The following is a 20,557-nucleotide window of genomic DNA, read 5'->3' on the forward strand; positions in this document are numbered from 1 at the left end:
GAAAACAAGCTTTTATTCAAGTTGAAGGAATAAATGTGGGGGAGCTAGGAAGTAGGGAACAAAGGATCCCTGACACAGGGTGACACACGGGGCAAACGGGTGGCAGACACAACGGGAACAAATCAGGGATAATGAGACACAGGAAAGTAAAATTAAATAGAAAAAGCACGAGACCAAGGCTACAAAAATAAAACAGGAAGTGACTAAACAGGGGAACATCCTTGACTGAGTCTTGACAACACATGGGGAACACCAAGGAGGCAAGGTAAACTGAAAGAAGGAATATTATAAACAATAAACATAGCAGCAACGGGAACAAAAACTAAACACAGCAACTAAGAAACAAACTCAAGACAAAACAGTGATGAAGCCAAAAGTGTGTCAATGGCCCAGTGACTGTGACACAAAGAAAGTCTGACTTTTAGCTGTTTTAATTTTCACTTTAATTAAATCCAGACAAAAAGAGGCACAACCCTGTGGTTTGGTATGGAAAAGATCATGTCTGTGAAATTATTGTTTCTGACAGAAAACTGATGATAAACTTCTCCAGTTGCAGAGGAAACAGGCTGCCTGGCACTAAAAAAATAAAAATAAAAATGAAAAGAACTGATATCCAGGAAGTCATACTTGCTAACTGCAGCCCTGCACAACTGCAAATGTTTCACAGGAAAAGAGGAACGAGACACAGGAGACTGGGGGGCACAGTCACTGCTCAAAATACAGTATATGTATTATTATGAGGGTGGCAGACAAAGGCACAAAGGCATGGACCAGCAACAGCTTGAAAGGTCATAAATGAGGAGACCGAGTGTGGGAACATGCAACAAGGAGAGGAAACACAATGAAGATTTGTATGAAAAGAACCAGTGATTCAAATTTATTTACACCCTTAAAGCGGAGCTAAAGGTTTAGTGATAGAGTGGCTCTGTCCAGGCAGACATTTGTTTCATCTACTGAACTACATCTGACAGAGATTCTCTGGGATGTTGTAAAACACATATCATCATACTGAATCATGAAATGACCCAGACTCTAAAGAGGCTATTTTCAGGTAACCTGAGATGACGTGTAAGATGAAGAGTGTCTGTGTCCTCATCCGACATCAAACAGATTTTGCAGCCAGCGTCAGTCTTTCCACCTTCAGACAAAAGTGCAGCATGAGGTCGGTGCTTACTGCATCTCCTCTCGCCAAGCACACACAGGTGTGTGAAAAACACGACCCGAGCTCAGGTGTCCCCGCTTTTCTGGACGCTTTGCTCCCACTGCAGCTCTCTCTGCTTCTGGACTCAGTTTTCATCTCTTTAACAAAGGGCTTTGAGTGCCTTGAAATGCACTCAGACAGGAAGTGGGTTGAGGCTGACGTAGTTTTTGCGGGTTTGTCATAAAAGGGATTTACATAAAAGAATCAGACAGGGAGCAGCAGGGCTTGAAAAACTAATTAAAAACATTTAAAATTTAGAGATCATTACATGGAGCAGAAGAATGATTGAAAACAGCAGTGTATCGTGATAAATTGCTGCGCTCATTTCGGAATATTAAATGATTAATTATTACTTTTATCTACAGTCTGCTTTGTGATTGGCCTTGTAGAAAATAAAACTGTTGTCTCGAGATATTCCAAGTCTCATTTCAGACAGAAAAATTGCATCACATCTCTGGAGAAAGTGTTTTGCAAACCGCCGTCCGAAGCATTTTACAGCAGAGCTGCCCTTTGATTCAGAGCTGTTCATTTAAATCGTCTGAGACTGAAAGATCAAACTGTGAGACTTTTATTCTTTGCAATCCAACCAGAGTCCAAAAGCTGGTGATGCTCGGCACAGTGGTTCTCTCAGCTAAGTGCTAATGCCAGCAGGCACATTTAAGATGTTCTTGTCCTGGAGGAAATTTGACCTGATTATGAAGAATAAAGTCACCTGTGTTATTAACATCTACTGTCATGACAGTCGGACCGGAGAGGGAGGTGAATATTAGAGTATTTTACACAAGAGTTGAAAAAATATTCTCCAAAGTCAGAGCAAACTGGGGCTCATCTTTTCTAGTTTTCTGGAAACGTTATAAAACAGGTGGATTTTTTACACACTTGCACCACAAAACATGATGATATTCTTCCATAAAGTAATAAAAGAAACACAGTTTAACTGATTTACCTTATCTTTACTCAAAAAAAAAGGTTTTCATTTAGTTCAGTTAAGCTCGATCCTGTGATGTTTTTTTCTGTATAACCTGTGAACCTGTGTTAGTTTGTGTTTTGGCAGAGAGTGGAACTCATCATCATCATTGTTAGATTTGTATTGTTGATTGTCATTTATGCTTAGAAATATTTACTTATATATGCTTAGAGTTTTGTAATTAGTTGTAGATTGGTAGAGGTTTTGATCCTTGATAGTCTGCAAACTTTGTGTGTATTAGACAGCACTTTGGGAGCATGAGAGGTCATACCGTGTCTTATTGTTTTATGGTAGGATTAACGTAGCTACGTCTGTTCTAGTCTAGGTGCTCTTTGTTTAGATGAACTGCAGGACTTCCTCACCGTGTTATCTAGGATGAACCATCTAGGGTGAGGGGGAGGCTACCCTCTTCCTGACCAAGGATGTTTGACCCTTTGATCAGCAGTCCCCACACACACACACACACACACACACACACACACACACACACACACACAGTATTCTTTGTTCACATGTATACCTATGTAAGATGTTATATGTTAATGACCCTATGCATATTCATGTAACCACAATAAAAGGAGTGCTGTGAGGAAACCTGGCTGAGAGTCTGACAGTGGTCAAGTGGTGGAACGACGCTTGGCTCCAGCCAGGTCTCCCTCATGCATGAGTAACCAGAGAACTTTGGTGCCTTGAGTCTTGCTTTTGCTGCGTAGCAGATTGTCCTTAACGTTCCAGCGAATAGGTTTATGTTACAAACCTATCATTAATTGGTCCTTCGAGAGCCGGATCCCTGGAGTCGACGTTCACCGAGGGGAAAAGAGACACACCGAAAGACTGACGTCAGCCAGGACTTATAGAGGTCCTGCAACAAAGTCCTGAGGCGTGAGAATTCGTCATCGGGCCGGTGGATTAGCCGTCTGTTTTTTTTCTCCTCGATGGATGGCGATTGATGGGATTCGGGACTGATGCTACACGCAATAAGCAACTCCAAGTAAGAAAAAAAAAAAAAAAAAAAAGAGTTTATAGCTATAATTACGTCTTCACCGCTCAGTGGGGTGTTGCCCGTGGCCGCTCAGTGGGGCTAAAATTCGCCGTCTAAGTGGGGCGATGTACAAGGCCGCTCAGTGGGGTTTTTTGTACAGAAGCATTAAGTCGCAGAGTTGCGCAGTTCGAACTTTTTTTGGTTCGCCGTCTTAGTGGGGCGAAATACAGACCGCTGTGTGGGGTACTGTAGTGAGTTCTCCACCGCTCAGTGGGGTGTTGAGAAGTTCCGCGGGGTCCAGATTGTGCTGGACGATAGGCCTATTTTGTGTTGTTTTTGTTGTCGTCGTCGTCGTTGTTGTTGTTGTTGTGTGAGTGTGTGCGGAGCAGAACATGTGGTCTGTGACACCGACTGTTGTTGTTATCATGGGTTTCTAAGCAACCAAGAGTGAGTCGGAGGGAGACAGACGTTTGTGCTGGACTTTGCTCCTGGCAGCACAAAGTATTTATGTAAAAAAGAGAGAGAGCGACGGCTCCACAGCTGCGCGGGTTCACGCGAGCGCGGTCACGCGGACCTGAGCCGTGCGGTTAATCGCAGGCTTATAAATGGAAGAGATTCAAATGTTAGAAGTTTTCAGAAAACACACCAGCCTTGGAGAGCTGTGGAGAAGGCCAGCCCACATCAGCAGCACTTAAGATATGCTCTGGTGAATGGCTTTCCCCCCACCCCTTGCTGACACAATGTTTATTCTTTAGCTTGCCCTGATCGACAGCAGCCTGTGTGCCAGACCATAGATTTAATTGAGGTGGATAGTTGTTAAAAGTAATCTACATTAAACTTGTGGTTGCTTAAATTCAGTACAATGACATGTGAGGTGAAGTGATATAGATAAATATTTAAACTCATGAAGTGCATAGAGGCACTTGACCTGTGTGGAAGACTGTCGTCTTATTATGAGCCATTGTTGAGATATAGAGCACATCTGTGAAAACAACTAATATGCTCAACCCTGTATGAAACATCTAAAAATACATGATGGAGAAGCTGTGTTGAATATGTAAGTGTAAGACTTTGCCACTGTGGGCAGAGCATGCAACTACTGTGTGATGTCGCGTTGCAGTTTTGTTTTTGTTTTTTGAGCTGATGAGCAAGCTACACATTATCAGATCAAGAGCTGTCTGAGAACTACTCAAAGAGAGGGAAACAGAGAGTGTGCAGCGTTTCCATGAGCAGTTTTTCTGCACCTTGACTCGTGTGTGTGTGTGGCATCAGCATCATGTTTTTGTTTATTTGTTTTGTTGGATTAAAAATAATTAAATAAACTGGTGATCATGCTTATGGATCACCATGGCACATATCTCCAGCCATATGATTTATTTATGCAGATGAAAAAGTGAGTGTGAATGTGTCTGACATCACAGTGTTTTTGTGCGCTGTGCAAAAGTGATTGCCTTTGATTGTGAGAGCGGTGATTTTGCAGACCACCAGCTATTGTGAAGAAAAAAAAAAAGAGTGAAAAAGAGACAAATTACTACATTGTAGACGAAGAGAAATAATCATAGGAAAAAGGTTTTGTGTTGATCAGCCGAAAAACAACTACAATGTCATTTTCTGCTTTTAAGAAAGGATTGTTCACACAAACACAGACAGAGAGAGAGAGAGAGAGAGAGAGAGAGAGAGATGTGTGTTGATTAAGCAGTGATGATAATAATGAACATGTTTTAGTTTGTCACTTTCAGGTGAAAAGCAGACCTGTATCAATTTTCCACATGCAACAGTCGGAAGAAAGTTATAGTTTAACATCATTGGAAACATGCAGGCCAAGTTTCTGGCTGACTTATTTACAGTGCCATGTGTTTCTCAACCTCACAAGCGAGCTCACTCCTCCCTGAAGATAAGGAATGCAGCTCCAAAGCAATAACATGATAAAGAGACAGCAGCAAGTCCTGAGCACAAAAAGTCCCAGCAAAGCAGCAGCAATGTGGATAAACAGCAGCAGAAGAAGAAAGCAAACCCATCTTCCTGTCTGATTGGTTGAATTTCACGGAGGGGCGAGCAAGATGGCAGCGTGAAGAGGAGTTTTTGTTTGAGTTCTCAGCACGAGACACTTATTTGATGTCTTTCTGGCCTTCGGGACTTTTTTGGAGATCAGCGCGCTAAACTTGCTGGATCTGAGGCCAGGGTCTGCGGCGGCAGCATGTTGAAATGCTCAAAAAGGACTGAGTGACTCGGGCAAGCCACATGCGGCTAGCGACATGAAAGAAATGGACCCTTCATGATGCGTTCAACGTGCCAGCGCTGTGGTGGGAAAGGCTCCATCATAAACACGCCCTGCACCGAGGTTCAGGCCAAGAAGAAGAAGACGATGACTTCCAAGCCCAAGAAGGTCAGCCTCAGCGTGGGCGAGCTGATTGTGAAAGCCGTGGCCGCTTCCAAGGAGCGCAACGGCCTGTCCGTGGCCGCCCTCAAGAAGGCTCTGGCTGCCGGAGGCTACGATGTGGACAAGAACAAGGCCCGTGTCAAGACCGCCATCAAGAGCCTGGTGGTGAAGGGCACTCTGGTGCAGACCAAGGGCACCAGGACCTCCGGATCCTTCAAGATGAACAAGGCTACTGAGAGCAAAGCCAAGAAGCCCGCCGCGGCCAAAGCCAAGAAATCGGCAGCAGCTGCTAAGAAGTCGCCCAAGAAGGCAGCAGCAGCACTTCAGCTACTAGACAGGACAAAGCTGAAGGAGAACTGCCGGGACTGTTGAAGAGTGAGAGGACAACAGAGTGAGAAGACTAGGTGAGAACACATAGGAATTATTTAATGTGGGAAATCAAAATTTGGGTTAGCAAACCTGGGGAAAAGAAAACTGACTGCTTAAGTTGGAAAATTGAGACGGAGTCTGAAACATTGCGAAAATAGAAACATATACAAAATCACACACACACAAGCAGAACATGCATTAACCCTACTAACAATTCCAAACACAAAATGACTCATGAAGACTCATAGCACATTAGTTAAGAAATGATTAAATAATAGCAGAGAAATGTGTAGGAAAGGCAGCTTTAAGAACATGCTCTGCTGGAGATGCAGCTCCACAGACATGCATTAGACCTGCCTAATAACACAAACTCATGCAATGAAAATTAGCTTGTTATCTTTCATCAGTGTTACAATAGTGTCAATTTAGCAGACACTTGTTATCAAATACTGAATTTATCCTAAAGAAAAAAAAATTGACTCTACAAGTTGCAGGACAACAATTTAACTTTTGTGGGAAAAAAAAAAAAAAAAAATCCTGGTTTGACCAACCAGTGATCAGACAATAAATTTAGTTGTTAAAATGGTAAATTGGGAGAAGCTTCCTGCTTGATTGAGGCAGCATAAGTAATTTACTGTATGAGGGAAATTGTCTTTTGTGATACTATTTTGAACATGCTTTTCTGTCGTCCTGTCAACTTAGTGGGTTAATAGCTGATATGCAAATTAGTTGATCGGTTTTAGATTAATGAAAGGTGATTGAATTCTAGCACGAGTGAATGAGATGTGTTGGAGTTTGTTGTGTGTTGAGTAGAGACTCTAAAACACTGAGTTTCCTGCTTTGATGTGCGAGTGAATCCTGTATTTAGATACACAACTCTGAATACGTCAGAACAGACTGTTTTGTGAAGTGCATGACAGCATGTCACATGTTTTATGATGAAGGGAAAAAGGAAAAATTGAATAAAATAGATCTGTGGCTTAAATGAGTGAAGAGCACAGACCGGGTGATTAAACTCATAGCTAATATGACATTAGGGTTATGTTGTGTGTTGTGCAGCTGATGGTTGATTTGGAGTGAATCTAGCTGATGATTTTTCTTTTGTTGTGAAGTTGAGCCTGCCGATTAGTATGATGGTATGATAAACCATGCTAATGGTATGATTTACCCTCCTGAGATGAGGAGCTTGTGTCATGACTTAACAAGGCCTTTTTATTTTGATACTTTCACAGTGCACTGAGAGTTTGGTTTGATAATCTCTGTTATTTTTTATTTTTCATTTTTGAACAAGCACTGATTTTTGCTTGTGAATTTCTTTTCTTTGAGCAGATCTGCAAGTCGGGAATTAAAAGCGTTACACGTCGTCAAGAAAATTGTTGCAAGTGAGTTTCTCCACATTTAAAATGGGTTCAGGAGAAAGCCACTTATTTGGGACAATTAGGAAATGAGAGTCCCCCCCAAAAAGGATTCAACGAGGAAATCCAGTCTAAATTATTTTTCTTTTTGAAATAACGTCGTTTTGCTGAGCGTGGAAACGAATGCGATGATAATTTCCACAATTAGCAAAAGAAGGAACCACTGAGTGAATGAGTAAGAATTTTAAAATAACTGACTGACTGACTGAACATGATTGTGTGAAGCTAACCCCCACCTGACAAAGGTGCAGATGAACCCATGTGTTTCCTTTTACAGGAGCAGAAAGATGACAGCAACACTCGAGGTTGCATGATGATTTAACCTTTTAAATGCCATTTTCTGTGTCTGTGCATTTATCAGGTGTGTTATTCATAGGCTTGAGTTGCTCACAGAGATATCTGTGACAAAGTATGCATACGCCTGCGCAAGCGCTAATATTTGCATTTTCTTTTCTTACAGCATGCCAGTTCTTCATGTGAATTGATGATGCGATTTATGCCAGGACAACTGGTTGATGTTTTTTCCTACTACAGGATTTCTGGGTTTATGTGTGAGGAAAACTGTGTTTACAGGTTATGAGTGGTGATGCTGTTGCATTGTGTTGATGGGAAAATGTGAAGGTTACTTTGATAATGTGAATAACCTGTGTGAAATTTCCTGTGTTGAGAACTGGTGTTACTTCTTTCCACAGCTAGGGTTGACTTTATGGTGTTTTTATGGCACCTCTGGAACCTGTTGACCTGTGTCTGACCTCTGTCTGACTACAGTCAATGTGTATTGCTAATGTTAATTTCTTTGAGAATGCTGTGGAAGATTCAGCTGAAACGGACAAGTGACATGAGTGAAACAAATAAGAGATACAGTGTTTCTGGGATAGTTTGATATGGGCTCATTAGCTGGCCACTTTTGAGCCCATAGTAATATATGAGTGGAGTGACTTTGCTTAAGAGCAGTCACCGATTACATTAATGTTGCCTGAGTACATGGGATGATCCATGTCTGAGGCGACTTATGAAAATAATTGTAGTTTACTGATTTGAGAAAACCTGCACATGACACTTGTCTTGCTGATGTTGAATGCTTCTTGTCCTTATGATACAATTGTTTACAGGTATGAAGTTTGATTTTACTTCCAGATTTTGTTTTCCAGGCCATGATGGTGTGTATGCAGGCTCCTGGGAGAGCCAGGTGTTAAGCAAACTTAATATGCAAAGCACACTAACATTTTCATTGCAGGATTATAGGTCCAGGGTGGTGCTGCTCCAGGGGAGGAGATGCCCTGATGTTGCCTGGGATATGATCTAGCTAATCTTTTTCTTTAAGACTGGAATCCAGGTTTGGTGAGTTGACGCATGGGTGTGTCCATGCGTCAAGAGGAGGGGTCCAAGGATTAACATTAAACAATGTTTTTTATTATTGTTGCAGTGATTTGTGTGATTAGCCGTTTATTTACAAATATTAAACCTATGCAAGTGGTGCATCCATGTTCAGATGAGGCTTTGATGGCCTATAAGTGAAGTTCACTGAACTAAAGAATGTGGTTTGATGATTGTTGACATGCTCTCCAAATAGAAGTTTTTCTTCTTAGCAAGGAAATACAGGTGCAGCAGTAATCTCCTGAGAAATCTTCAGAGGCCCAGTGAGAAGCGTGAACCATTCCAGGCATAGCTGACAGCCAGGCAGTGGTTGAGGTCAAAGGTCAAGCTGGTTGGGGCCCATCATGAAATCAGACCTTGGAGCCACAGCAAGGACCATGAAACTGCCTGCAAAATAGAGGAGAGGATCGTCCACAAGATGGGAGAGAGGCTTCAGGAGGATCAGAGATCATCTTCAGCACAGCAGACATCACACAGAGAGCTGTGCTACTAAGCTTCCAGGAAATCAAGAGGAGACTTCCCACAGCAAGATTTTAAATAAAATGAAAGATTCAATATTGACGCTGAGGAAGACAACTAAGGTGTACGACGTGCTCTGCCTTAAACCTTCAGCAGCGTTGGAACATGAAAACTCGTGGGATGAGGGGAGCGTGCCAAGCTCCATCGACAGCGCAGAAGGAGTTCGAGGATGACATCATGATTCTGTGAAAGCACAGGAACCAGAAGCTATGGTGGTGATAACAGCAGTTTCCTATGAACATCACCTAACGCTGTGCCACTGTACTGTGCATACGATGACACTCTGAAGGCTGCTGGGATCATAACAGCAGTAAGATGACGGAACCCAGCACCCTTTCCACAGAGAGCTTTTTCTGCAGAGCATGGACAATTAAGGAGTCATAAATATCCCCCTCACAAGACGAAGGTCTGAAGTCAGGTGATGGGGGCTGGTAAGAGGCCATAAAACTAGAGTGCTGAGAGGTCTGCAGCTTGGAAATAGCTGAGACCCATGTTGACGAACCACAAAACCAACTAGTATGTTTGAATGTCTATTCTACATACATTTGGACTCTGGTCCTATGGACAGTGATGGAAACAACTGGAAGAGACATTCATGACGCCCTGCAGAGCTTAAACCACTCTGCAGAGAGACATGTGATGTGCACACCCGGAGGAAGCACCACCAAGTTGAGATGTTTTTGAAAATGTTACTTTTTTAGTTTCACTATTAAATTAACAATTTCTTTGGTTGCTCGTAAGATGCAGTTTGCCATGAGATGAGCTCAATGAATGGGGTAACTGCTAATACATTTATTAAACTGTGTACCTTTCAGTAATTTAGGGTGATTTGACATATGCTGAGTATAAAAAGGTTTGCATTGAAACTGTCAGACATGAGGTATTCATACCTGGGAACTTTTCAGGCATAAAGGTCAAAAAGGGGGGAAATGTTAGATTTGTATTGTTGATTGTCATTTATGCTTAGAAATATTTACTTATATATGCTTAGAGTTTTGTAATTAGTTGTAGATTGGTAGAGGTTTTGATCCTTGATAGTCTGCAAACTTTGTGTGTATTAGACAGCACTTTGGGAGCATGAGAGGTCATACCGTGTCTTATTGTTTTATGGTAGGATTAACGTAGCTACGTCTGTTCTAGTCTAGGTGCTCTTTGTTTAGATGAACTGCAGGACTTCCTCACCGTGTTATCTAGGATGAACCATCTAGGGTGAGGGGGAGGCTACCCTCTTCCTGACCAAGGATGTTTGACCCTTTGATCAGCAGTCCCCACACACACACACACACACACACACACACACACACACACACACACACAGTATTCTTTGTTCACATGTATACCTATGTAAGATGTTATATGTTAATGACCCTATGCATATTCATGTAACCACAATAAAAGGAGTGCTGTGAGGAAACCTGGCTGAGAGTCTGACAGTGGTCAAGTGGTGGAACGACGCTTGGCTCCAGCCAGGTCTCCCTCATGCATGAGTAACCAGAGAACTTTGGTGCCTTGAGTCTTGCTTTTGCTGCGTAGCAGATTGTCCTTAACGTTCCAGCGAATAGGTTTATGTTACAAACCTATCAATCATCATCATCATCATCATCATCATCATCATCATCATCATCATCATCATCTCAGCCATGTTTGATATGTTAAAGACACCACATACTGTATAAGCTTAACCAAACACTCCCCAGTCTCAAATAAGTTGTTTTCAAACTTGGCAACACTGCACATAAAGTATATCAGAAAAAAGGAAAAATTAACATTTGATGATTTAGGTTTTCCATATTTGAATAAAAGAGGGAAGCAGTGCACAGTTAATTAATCCCACTTCATCTCCACAGGTCATCAGCTGTTATGTCTCCAGCTTCTTTATTGATGGGAATCTGAATAACAACAGGCTACATATTTCTAATTTGTTCCCTATTTGAAACACTAAACATTATCATATATAGGCTTTACAGCTCCACAATTTCACTTCCACATAACAAAGACAAATTCCTCCAATTCTGGAGTGTCGATTGCAGTGAACAACACATTTGTTTAATAACTGCATAAAGGCAAAATAACCATAAGTGCTGGTAAAATCCTGTTTTTCATTTGATTAAATACATAAAAATAAGGGTGCTTTGCTATTTTTCTTATATCACATATTAAGTTTTTTATCACTTGGCCCCGAGGTGTTTGTGTTTAATTTAATTTAGCCGTGAATGCTCCATTCGGTCATTTTTCATGAAAGGAATCTGCTTCATGAGACTTAAAAAAAAAGAGAAAAGTCTTTTTAAGGCCAATTAAATCCCTGAAATGACGAGCCTGTTTTAATTTTCATTAACATGAAGAAACATGCAGATTTCTTAATTAGCCGACGGCAACGGGAAGCAACCACTTTCATTTTTAAATTATTGTTCAGGAAGATTTGAGATCATGTTCTGTGACCGTATTCTAATTATTTCATGAAATTAATGATAGAGAAAAAGTGTCGGACACAATAATGATAACAGACAATTTATTGCAGCAGAACAGACGCCCAACAGCAAAGGAATATTTGGTGTGTCTGACAGATTTTGTTGTGGTTTGTTCTTCTGTTGCTCGAGGTTTTGGACTGAGCTGCCATTAAAACTTTGATTAATCCACAACCCACTCACACACAGTCGTATTCGGTCACACATATACAGAACTGAATTTGTGTTTCTTTGTGGTTGTTTTCTATCATTCAACTGATTTTCAGACTAGAAGAGTGAAGTCAAAGCATACAAAGGCTCTGAATGCAGGGCCCTGAGGCATGACATAGATCCCACACCAAACTCTCCTTGAGGCTGACAGTGTTTTAGTCTTCCCTGAATGTGAATGTCACACCATATAATTGTTCTCTATTAGACAAACTCAGTCAATTAAAGCAAAGAAAATGATTTCAGTTTTGTGTTCCCTCACTATATTGTCCCCTCTCAATAAATACTCTTTCTGTTAGACCAAAAGTCCCCAGTCATGTTGATGTGTTGCCAAACTTAAAAACAAAGTCTCTTTTAAATACAGCACTGGCTTCACAGCAGTGAAAGTTTGCACGTAAATTTGTGAGCTTTGTTGTTCTTCAGCAGAAGGACATTTTCTCAAGCTCTAACTATAGTGCATATGTACATTGCACTATAGTTAGAGCAGTGTGTTCTCTTCCACATGTTTAACCCACAGCATGCTTGTGTGCACAGCTGCGGGAGCCCCAGCGTGACATGAACTGCACATAACAGCGGCTGTCACGCAATGCTGACAGATCATATTAATGTTGCTTCTGGTAAAGCTTCGTCAGAAGCAACATGCGGTACAAATTATAATTTTTTATTAGCTTATAATTTCTGGGCTGAATATATTTATTTGTGAGCAGTTTGAAGATGACGCTTACGCATTTGAAGAAGCGCATTTCTCTGCAATGAACAAAAGTAACGCTGTCACTCATGACATTAGAAGAAAAAGAGGCAAAAAAGCAGTCATGTTGGATTTCTTTTCTTATTGTTTATATTGTCGGAAATTCACTTTTGTAACTGTAAGATCTGCACAAAAGGCATCACAACAAATGCCTTTCAAAATAAAAGACACAATTCTTATAAAACAAGTCTACTGCTCAGCTTTTTAACACATTAAAAGCACTGAACACTCATGAGCTTGAGCACATTTCTGATGCGTCCTCAGATGTAAGCCAGTATTTCATGTGACCATGGCCACACATTACATCACCATCCAGCTCTGCAGTCAGTGCTGTATATAAACCCAGCTGTTTGTTTACTATGGCTCCTCATGCTGCCCTCAAGTGGCCAAAATATCAATCAGAGCAGGTTCAGGAATAGTATTGGCCCTAAATCTACCATAATTATCATCAAAGCAGGTAGTGTACAAAAAATAAAAAAATAAAATAAATAAAATAAGCAGGAATCTCTGCTCGGCTTCTGACATCAGTGTGAGTTCAACTGCAACTTTAGCAAAACTAGTGCCAATTATATTTCACAGTTAAAAACAGCAGTTTACCTTTTCAAATATTTCAATCTCATCTATTTTGGAAGAAGTCCAACTAAATTTGTCTTTCAGTTTTACAGGGAGCAAACAGTAAAAGCAAAGTGGCAGTCGAACAGAAAGCGAGCCTTTAATGCCGGTACTTCAGAATGAAGTCCAAAGGATAATCCAAAAGCCTGAACCAGGGAATAAAGTGAAAACGGGAACCACGGCAACACGCAGCTGAGACTGACAACATGACAAAGGACAAGAGGAAACTCCCACAACATGGTAAATGGACTGGTTCTGATACAGCGCTTTTCTAATCTACCTGGGCACTCACAGCACTTTATACAACATGGCTCATTCGCCCATTTATACAAGCACTTTCTTTCAATGCTTTTTCTATCTAAGTGCTTTCTAACATTCACTCTGCGATGAATGCATCCAAGAGCAACTTGGGGTTCAGTATAATGCCCAAGGATATAGGATAGGCATGCAGACGGGAGATTGTGTGGCTAAAGCTGTCAGCTACTAATCGGTAAGCTGGTGGTTCAGTATGTGGCTGCTCCAAGGTAATGAGCACAGGGGACAACAGGTCAAAGACACAGTGGGAACGAATTAGAGATGATGAGACAGTGTATGTTCAACTAGATCCACAGAGCAAGAGACAAAAGACCGCCAAAGAAAGGCAGGGAGTAACTAAACAGAAGACAGAATCACACATGTGACCTAGACATGGAAAGACAGAAGGAAACATGAAGGGAAAGAAGAAGAAAGAAAAAAACTATCACCATCTAAAGTGCAGGACTAATGGTAAAATTAATAAAGAGATTTAATTGCAGCAGGGAATATGAAATCTTAAACAGATGATGATAAATCCTTCTCTCATGTCAAGGTTCTGGGTCAGTTATGACCCAGTATTTTGAGTTTTCATGTTTTGGTTTGATTTTGTATTTTTTGGGTATCTTCTTGATCTATTTGATGATGATGTTCTATGTTCCAGCTTATTCTGGTTTATTTTTAGTTCTGCCCGTGTTAAGTCTGTGTTTCCTAGTCTGCATCCTTGTGTATTGTTTCCTGTTTTATTTTGAAGGATTGTGTCTTATATCAGTGTGTCCAGCTTTGCTCCTCCTGTCTCGTTAGCCACAATTTCTCCCAGCTGTGTCTCCCTCCTGTTACCCATTCCCTGATTACCACCCTGTATTAGCCCTGTGTTTTCCTCAACCCAGTGTCGTGTTGTACCCTCAGATCCTGCCTGTGTGTTCCTGCTTGGTTTCTGTGTTTGTTTCATGCCAGCAATAAAAGCTGTGGTTTTCAGTTACATTTCATCTCGGGAGTCCTGCATTTGGATCCACATTTCCACCTGCCCGCACACAGAGCCCTGACATCTCAACCCCCAAAAGAAATCATAAACCCACAAAACTCAAAACTGAGTCCAAGATGCTTGTTTTAACTACATGTGTAAAATATCATAAAATGTATTTTATTGATTTAAAGTTTATTTTTTGAATTTGAGCTTTAGCAACAACATTTTTACCATGCAGTTTTACAGTGTCAGGAACATGCTTCAATTCCCGCTGAACTATAAAACCCGTGTGTGGGTATGTGGGATAATAGGTGCTGAAGTCGGTCGGTGAGGTCGGTGTTTCCACAGAGGTGGTGAGTTTGTCTCCACCTTTAAGTGGCTGGTTAAGGTGCATGTGTTAGGATGAGTAAACAGTGAAAAGTGAAAAGGGAGAGAAAAACTTCAAGACAATCCAGTTTACTCAAGACAGAAAATAGAAACTGGATTATCCTCCACAGATTATCAGAACAAAAACTTTAAATCACGTGCACCCAATCAAATCCAGAACGTCCTGTCCCTTTGCAGTGTTTACATTCTGCATCTTTAATGCACCCTTTTGAAGCGTTCCCTCTCTGTCTTGCTGCTAGTTTGCCAGTGAGGCTGATTCTTTGCCTTGATCTTCTGACCAGTCGAGCTTATTGCCTTGATCCTGGGAAAACAGGCTTTGATGCATCTGAGTGCAGCTAACAAGTCATTCCTCTCTGAAGTGTATTAGCTGGAAATTGAGCCTTTTGATCTTTTCCTTTTTTTAATTTAACCTTGTTGGTTGCCAGAACGCCGTGTCTGGGAGCCTTCCGTCATCAGATGTAACTGTCAGCTTTTGGTTTAAGCTATTTTGAATTTTAAACAGAATATTGCAGCATTTTAAATATTTAGATGTCAGGGTATAACCAGAGATACTCATGATAAACTCTTTTTGCTTTCGTCGTGTTTTAAGCATAAAGAAAAAGCCCTACCAAGTCCGCATAGATGCTTGTGTATATTAAAATCAATTGACTGGATTGGCAGAGGCTTGGCGCTCACTGTGAAGATGCCAAATTATTTACTTTATCAGCACATGTGAGAAAATTAATCCTTTTCAGAAAGTCAGAACAATAACAGCAATACTGTGGGCGATCGTGGCTCAAAGAGTAACCGGAAGGTTGCCAGTTCGAGCCCCAGCTCGGACAGTCTCGCTCGTTGTGTCCTTGGGCAAGACACTTCACCTGCCGCCTACGGGTGATGGTTAGAGGGGCCGATGGCGCGATATGGCAGCCTCGCTTCTGTCAGTCTCCCCCAGGGCAGCTGTGGCTACAACTGTGGCTTGCCTCCACCAGTGTGTGAATGTGAGAGTGAATGAATAGTGGAATTGTAAAGCGCTTTGAGGGCCCCGAAAAGCGCTATATAAATGCAATCCATTATTATTATTAATACCAGTTTTTTGGGTGTATGTGTATGTTTGATCTTTTGTTACAAAGACAAACTCAGAAGGATTTAAGTTTTTAAGTTGTTTGTCAATGTTACCAAGAAAATGCAAAAAGTACACGAGTTAATTTAAGCTGTCAAAACACGTTCTAACAGATTTTAGCTCGACGGTCCACTCCTCCTTAGACGCTGCAGGCTACATGCTACATGCTTGTAGCCTGAACGGAAACCGTAAGAAAGCAAAAAAGATGGGAGTCGATATTCACAGACTTTTTCTATTGTTTTTTCCCCCTTTTTAATTAGGGGTCTCCCTAATGATGACATCATCATGAGGTCATGCTTGAGGTCTAGTAGTTCCAACTTTTCCGTTTGAGCAAATCAGAACCAAGATACAGCCAAGATATTTTATAGATAAAATATGAAAGGAATTAGAGAAATAACATAAATAACAGAGAAATAACATAAATAACACCAAACTGATAATTCGGTAATCCATTCAGTACACTGAGATATTTCAGTTTAATCCAGGGATGTCAAACATAGGGGGAAAGAACCAATCCACCAAAGCGTGAAATCTGGCCCACCTGGAGGCTGTGAACAGAGGTGGGCACTTAATCTTCCCAAGGAGCCACATTAGAAACGGGGACTATTGTGCACCAGCTGCACCAGTGAGCATATAAAGAGATAAAATTAATATTAAAGTCAATGAAATGAAAATGATTCCAGGTTTTTATAAAGTAGGTGCACAAATGCAACATAAAAGGGGTCATTTTACCCCACTGCTGGTGGTTGCTAGGCAACATGATGATACTATATGTAATTCAGCTTTGGTGGAGAAGTTACTGTCATGAAATATAAAATCATTCAGTGCTTTTTGGAAGGTGTTGCAGGTGCATAGGTGCCCAAAACAGGTCATTTTAGCCCATTGTTAAGTGTTTGCTGGTGGGATGAACCCGTGTGTCAAGTGTGTCTGCTGAGTTCCTGCATGTACAAGGAATGAAAGGCAAAGATTTGGTTGAACAGCCGTCTCAGTAACAACAACATAAAACACCTCAGAGAGTAAAACTTGTTTGAATCAACAGAAAATTTTGGTCTTTTAGCAAGAGAATAAAAGCTGGAAATAAGCAACTTTTCTGTAATATTTCTTTTTTGTGTACATCCTAAGAGCCGTGCTGATGGCAGTAGCATTTCTTAGTGCAGAAGAAATGAAGATGAATTACACTTGGGGTATTCATCATCAGTTTTATAAATAAATGGTTCATAAAATGCGTACTTGAATTTTTTAACACTAAAAGAAAAGGAATTTGCAGGTGTCTTTTTTTAGGGAATAGGTTCAGTGATCAGGCTCACTTAAGACCAAATCAGGCTAAATGTAACCCACAAAATCATTACAGTGATTTCGACACCCTTGGTGTAAACCATGAATGCTATTATATGCTGTTGGTGCTATAGAGAAACAGAGAGTCATTAAAGAGCAGGAAATGTAAATATGTAAACCATCGACCATTTGCGAGGCCATGCAGCAAATCTGAAGGTTTCAGTTCTGCCAGACAAGATATTATTAAATCAGATCAAATCTAATCATTTTGTACATTTTTTTCATATAAACACACATGAGTATAGCATGCTTGCATTTTGTGGATCAACACTTCTGTCTTAAAGTACTTGTGTGTCTGTGTACAAAATCATGTAACCTTGGAACTTGTCATTTAAAGCAATCCTCTGATAAAAAACAAAACAAAATATATACTTTTGTGTCCATCTGGGGCAGGAGGGCATCCAGATTATTTTATTACATTCATTACGTTTCTCCTGGTATGTCCCCCATGACTCCAATTTGCTAATAGCTTACTTCATGTCTGAAATAAAGCTGGCTCTAAACAAAGACGCCCATTGACGACACAGAACTGCAAAACCTCGCAGAGGACTACGTCTCCAACTCAAACAGCAGAGTCGATAAAGACAGAGCACATATCTGAACCACTGGAACACAGAGGTAAGAGAAATCTGTGGAGATACATGCGAAGGATTAAGCTATAAATTAGTTAATATTAGATTATTTCTGCCAAGAAAAATGTTACCTGAGTTGATGTAGCAGTAATCTTGTTTGCGTTGGCCATGTTTCTTTTTGGTTTGTGTTACCTTACCTGCTTTTCTTTCATACTCTCTTTAGGTAATAAAGCCACATCTTTACCATGAAGCTACCTTTGGCTCTGGTGTTTGCACTCACCCTCCCCATCATCAGGGCTCAGGTTCCCCACTGGGGCCCATGTCCAGAGCCTGCTGTTCAACCCGCCTTCAGCCTTAAACAGGTACCAGTGACGGTGCAGACTGTGCAGAATACGCTGAACACATTAGGCGTGAATGTCATGAGATCCTTCTTCTCTCGCACAGTTTGAAAAGGAAAAAGCTGACACCACAAACATTATCAGAGATTTCTGTTTAAATATTTTCATATGGCAAAGATTTGCTGACTGTTTATGATACATTCTTATTAAGTAGCAAAACGTACATGTTTAGTAATTGCTGGCATTTGTGATATAGATCAGAATAGTGTGTGGTGGAAGCAGATAGGAGTGTTTGTCATCATATTTGTCTCTGTATCGTGTGGGCACCAAAAAGTCGAGGCTGGTAGACACATGCATATGGACATAATTAAATACAACTACTACTAATTATAATTACACCACAGGTAAACAAGAATTTATTAATATATATATTGTTTTCACGTGAAAAAAATATAATTTAATCTATTAAAAGTACTTTTTATTTATATAGTTTATAATATATATATATATATATATATATATATATATATATATATATATATATATATATATATATATTTCAGCATTTCAGCATAATCTTTGTTGTAAGTCAACTCAGTACCCAAAGTATTGTGTAAGTAAAGCTTTTCAGTACCTTTAATAGCATAGAAATGTGCATACATTAGTACAATAACTGAATAAATGAAGACAGACTTTTTCCCAGAGGGGAAACTTGGCAAAACATTGTGTTTAATTACTTCCTCAGCTGGTGTAGAGTAGGTTTTTATAAAACACATACCATATATCAGAGTATGTAGATTTATTCATAGTCTGCACTCACATTGCTCTGAGTTGTCTTTGAACCTGTGCGTGTTTCTGCCCTCACAGTTCATGGGGAGATGGTTTGAAATTGCCAAACTGCCAGCCCAGTTTGAGAAAGGCCGCTGCATTGAAACCAATTTCACTTTGACGACGAGCAACTCCATTCGAGTGGTCAGCTCTGAAATACTGTGAGTCCCATTGAATTTATCTGTGCAAACGTGGAGCCAGGAGGTAATGTCTGCATGTCGTGCAGCCGTTTTAGTCTAACATAAAGTTTGTCTGTGTGGAATAAAACAGAAAAGGAGAGATGAAGAAAATCGAAGGGATCGGGGTCGTAGAGGATATAAAGAATCCAGCCAAGCTGGGAATAAGTTATTCCTACGGTGAGCAACATCTGGTGACAACACTGAGAATGACTGGCTGTGTTATGAGTTGTTAAGAATGAAGTGGAAATGTAATGAGTTAATCAGCCTCTATAAGCCACATATTAGATATACGACTTTCTCTCAGTATGTGTAGCTTCAGGATAAAATACTGTGATACTTTTGTCTCTTCACTCTTACAACTTTTGTCTTGATCACAGTCCTTCCCTACTCCCCTTATTGGATCCTGTCTACTGACTACGTGAATTCGGCCTTGGTGTATTCATGCACTGACATCCTCAGGCTCTTCCACGTCGACTTCGCCTGGATCCTGGGGCGAACACGCACCCTGCCAGAATCCACCATCGAGAAAGCCAAAGAGATCTTTGCAAACAACAACATCGACGTGAGCAGGATGATCCCCAGCAGGCAGATGGGCTGTGAAAAAACGCTGTGAGCAGCGACACGGCAACACAAATTCAACACAGCATAATGTTGCTGTCGACAGAAGGGGGTAAATTATCCGAGTGTTTGTTTGCCTCGATGAATCTACGATTAATAATTTACGGTGATTGTTTCCAGCAGGATAAACTCAACTAGTTTCTCTGTTTTCTCCAGTTTTTACTTTGCACAACACCGACTGTGACAGTACAAGTTGAGAGGAATACTTTCCGTGTTAAGAGAAATGTTGTATTCGCTGCGAGCAGATGATTCTGAGTAATCTGAACACAAACTCAAAACATGAAGGATCTAATTAGTGTCAAAAAAAGTTAGTAAATCTCATTTCATGTGATCTTTACTGTGTTTTTAATGAAATCGTCAGCGTGCTGCACTGAAGCCTTCTATACACACAGAAACTGATTTGAAAGTTGAAAGGTGTCTTACTTTATCTGTAAAACGACGACAACTAAAGGTTACATATTTAAAATAGTGTCGATGTTTGAAGTTTACCATCTGTTTATGCTTTCTAAGTGTTTTAACATGTTCTGTATAAGCGTGCTGAAAGGCATTTTCAACTAAAAGCAGCAATAAAACCGCTATTATTTAGTAAAACATGAAATTCATTTCAATTCAATAAACCTTCAAAATGTCCAAGTTTTAAAGATTCCTATTGGCAGACATTGGAGGGTTTTTTCAGGCTAAACATGAGAATAAAGGCCTGG

At 40.6% G+C, this 20,557-nt stretch overlaps 1 protein-coding gene and 1 pseudogene across 1 annotated transcript in view; both read left to right on the forward strand.

The window, feature by feature from the left end:
* The first annotated feature begins 2,274 nt into the window (after nt 1-2,274).
* LOC146553377 (histone H1 pseudogene) lies at nt 2,275-10,705 on the forward strand (annotated as a pseudogene).
* A 7,104-nt stretch (nt 10,706-17,809) lies between these two features.
* The window catches only part of apoda.1 (apolipoprotein Da, duplicate 1), a 3,054-nt gene continuing 306 nt past the window's right edge, over nt 17,810-20,557 (forward strand). The window contains exons 1-5 of the mRNA XM_085253962.1: nt 17,810-17,939; nt 18,117-18,255; nt 19,099-19,220; nt 19,330-19,415; nt 19,616-20,557. The exon at nt 19,616-20,557 is cut by the window's right edge and continues 306 nt beyond it. Of these exons, the coding sequence (XP_085110088.1) occupies nt 18,139-18,255; nt 19,099-19,220; nt 19,330-19,415; nt 19,616-19,851 (561 nt within the window). The 5' untranslated portion in view covers nt 17,810-17,939; nt 18,117-18,138 and the 3' untranslated portion in view covers nt 19,852-20,557. The remainder of the gene's footprint in view (nt 17,940-18,116; nt 18,256-19,098; nt 19,221-19,329; nt 19,416-19,615) is intronic.

The sequence above is a fragment of the Mchenga conophoros genome, linkage group LG18 (assembly GCF_057382185.1).
Source record: "Mchenga conophoros isolate Kocher_MC1m ecotype Shallow Benthic linkage group LG18, M_conophoros_male_GT1.1, whole genome shotgun sequence".
Lineage (NCBI taxonomy): Eukaryota > Metazoa > Chordata > Actinopteri > Cichliformes > Cichlidae > Mchenga > Mchenga conophoros.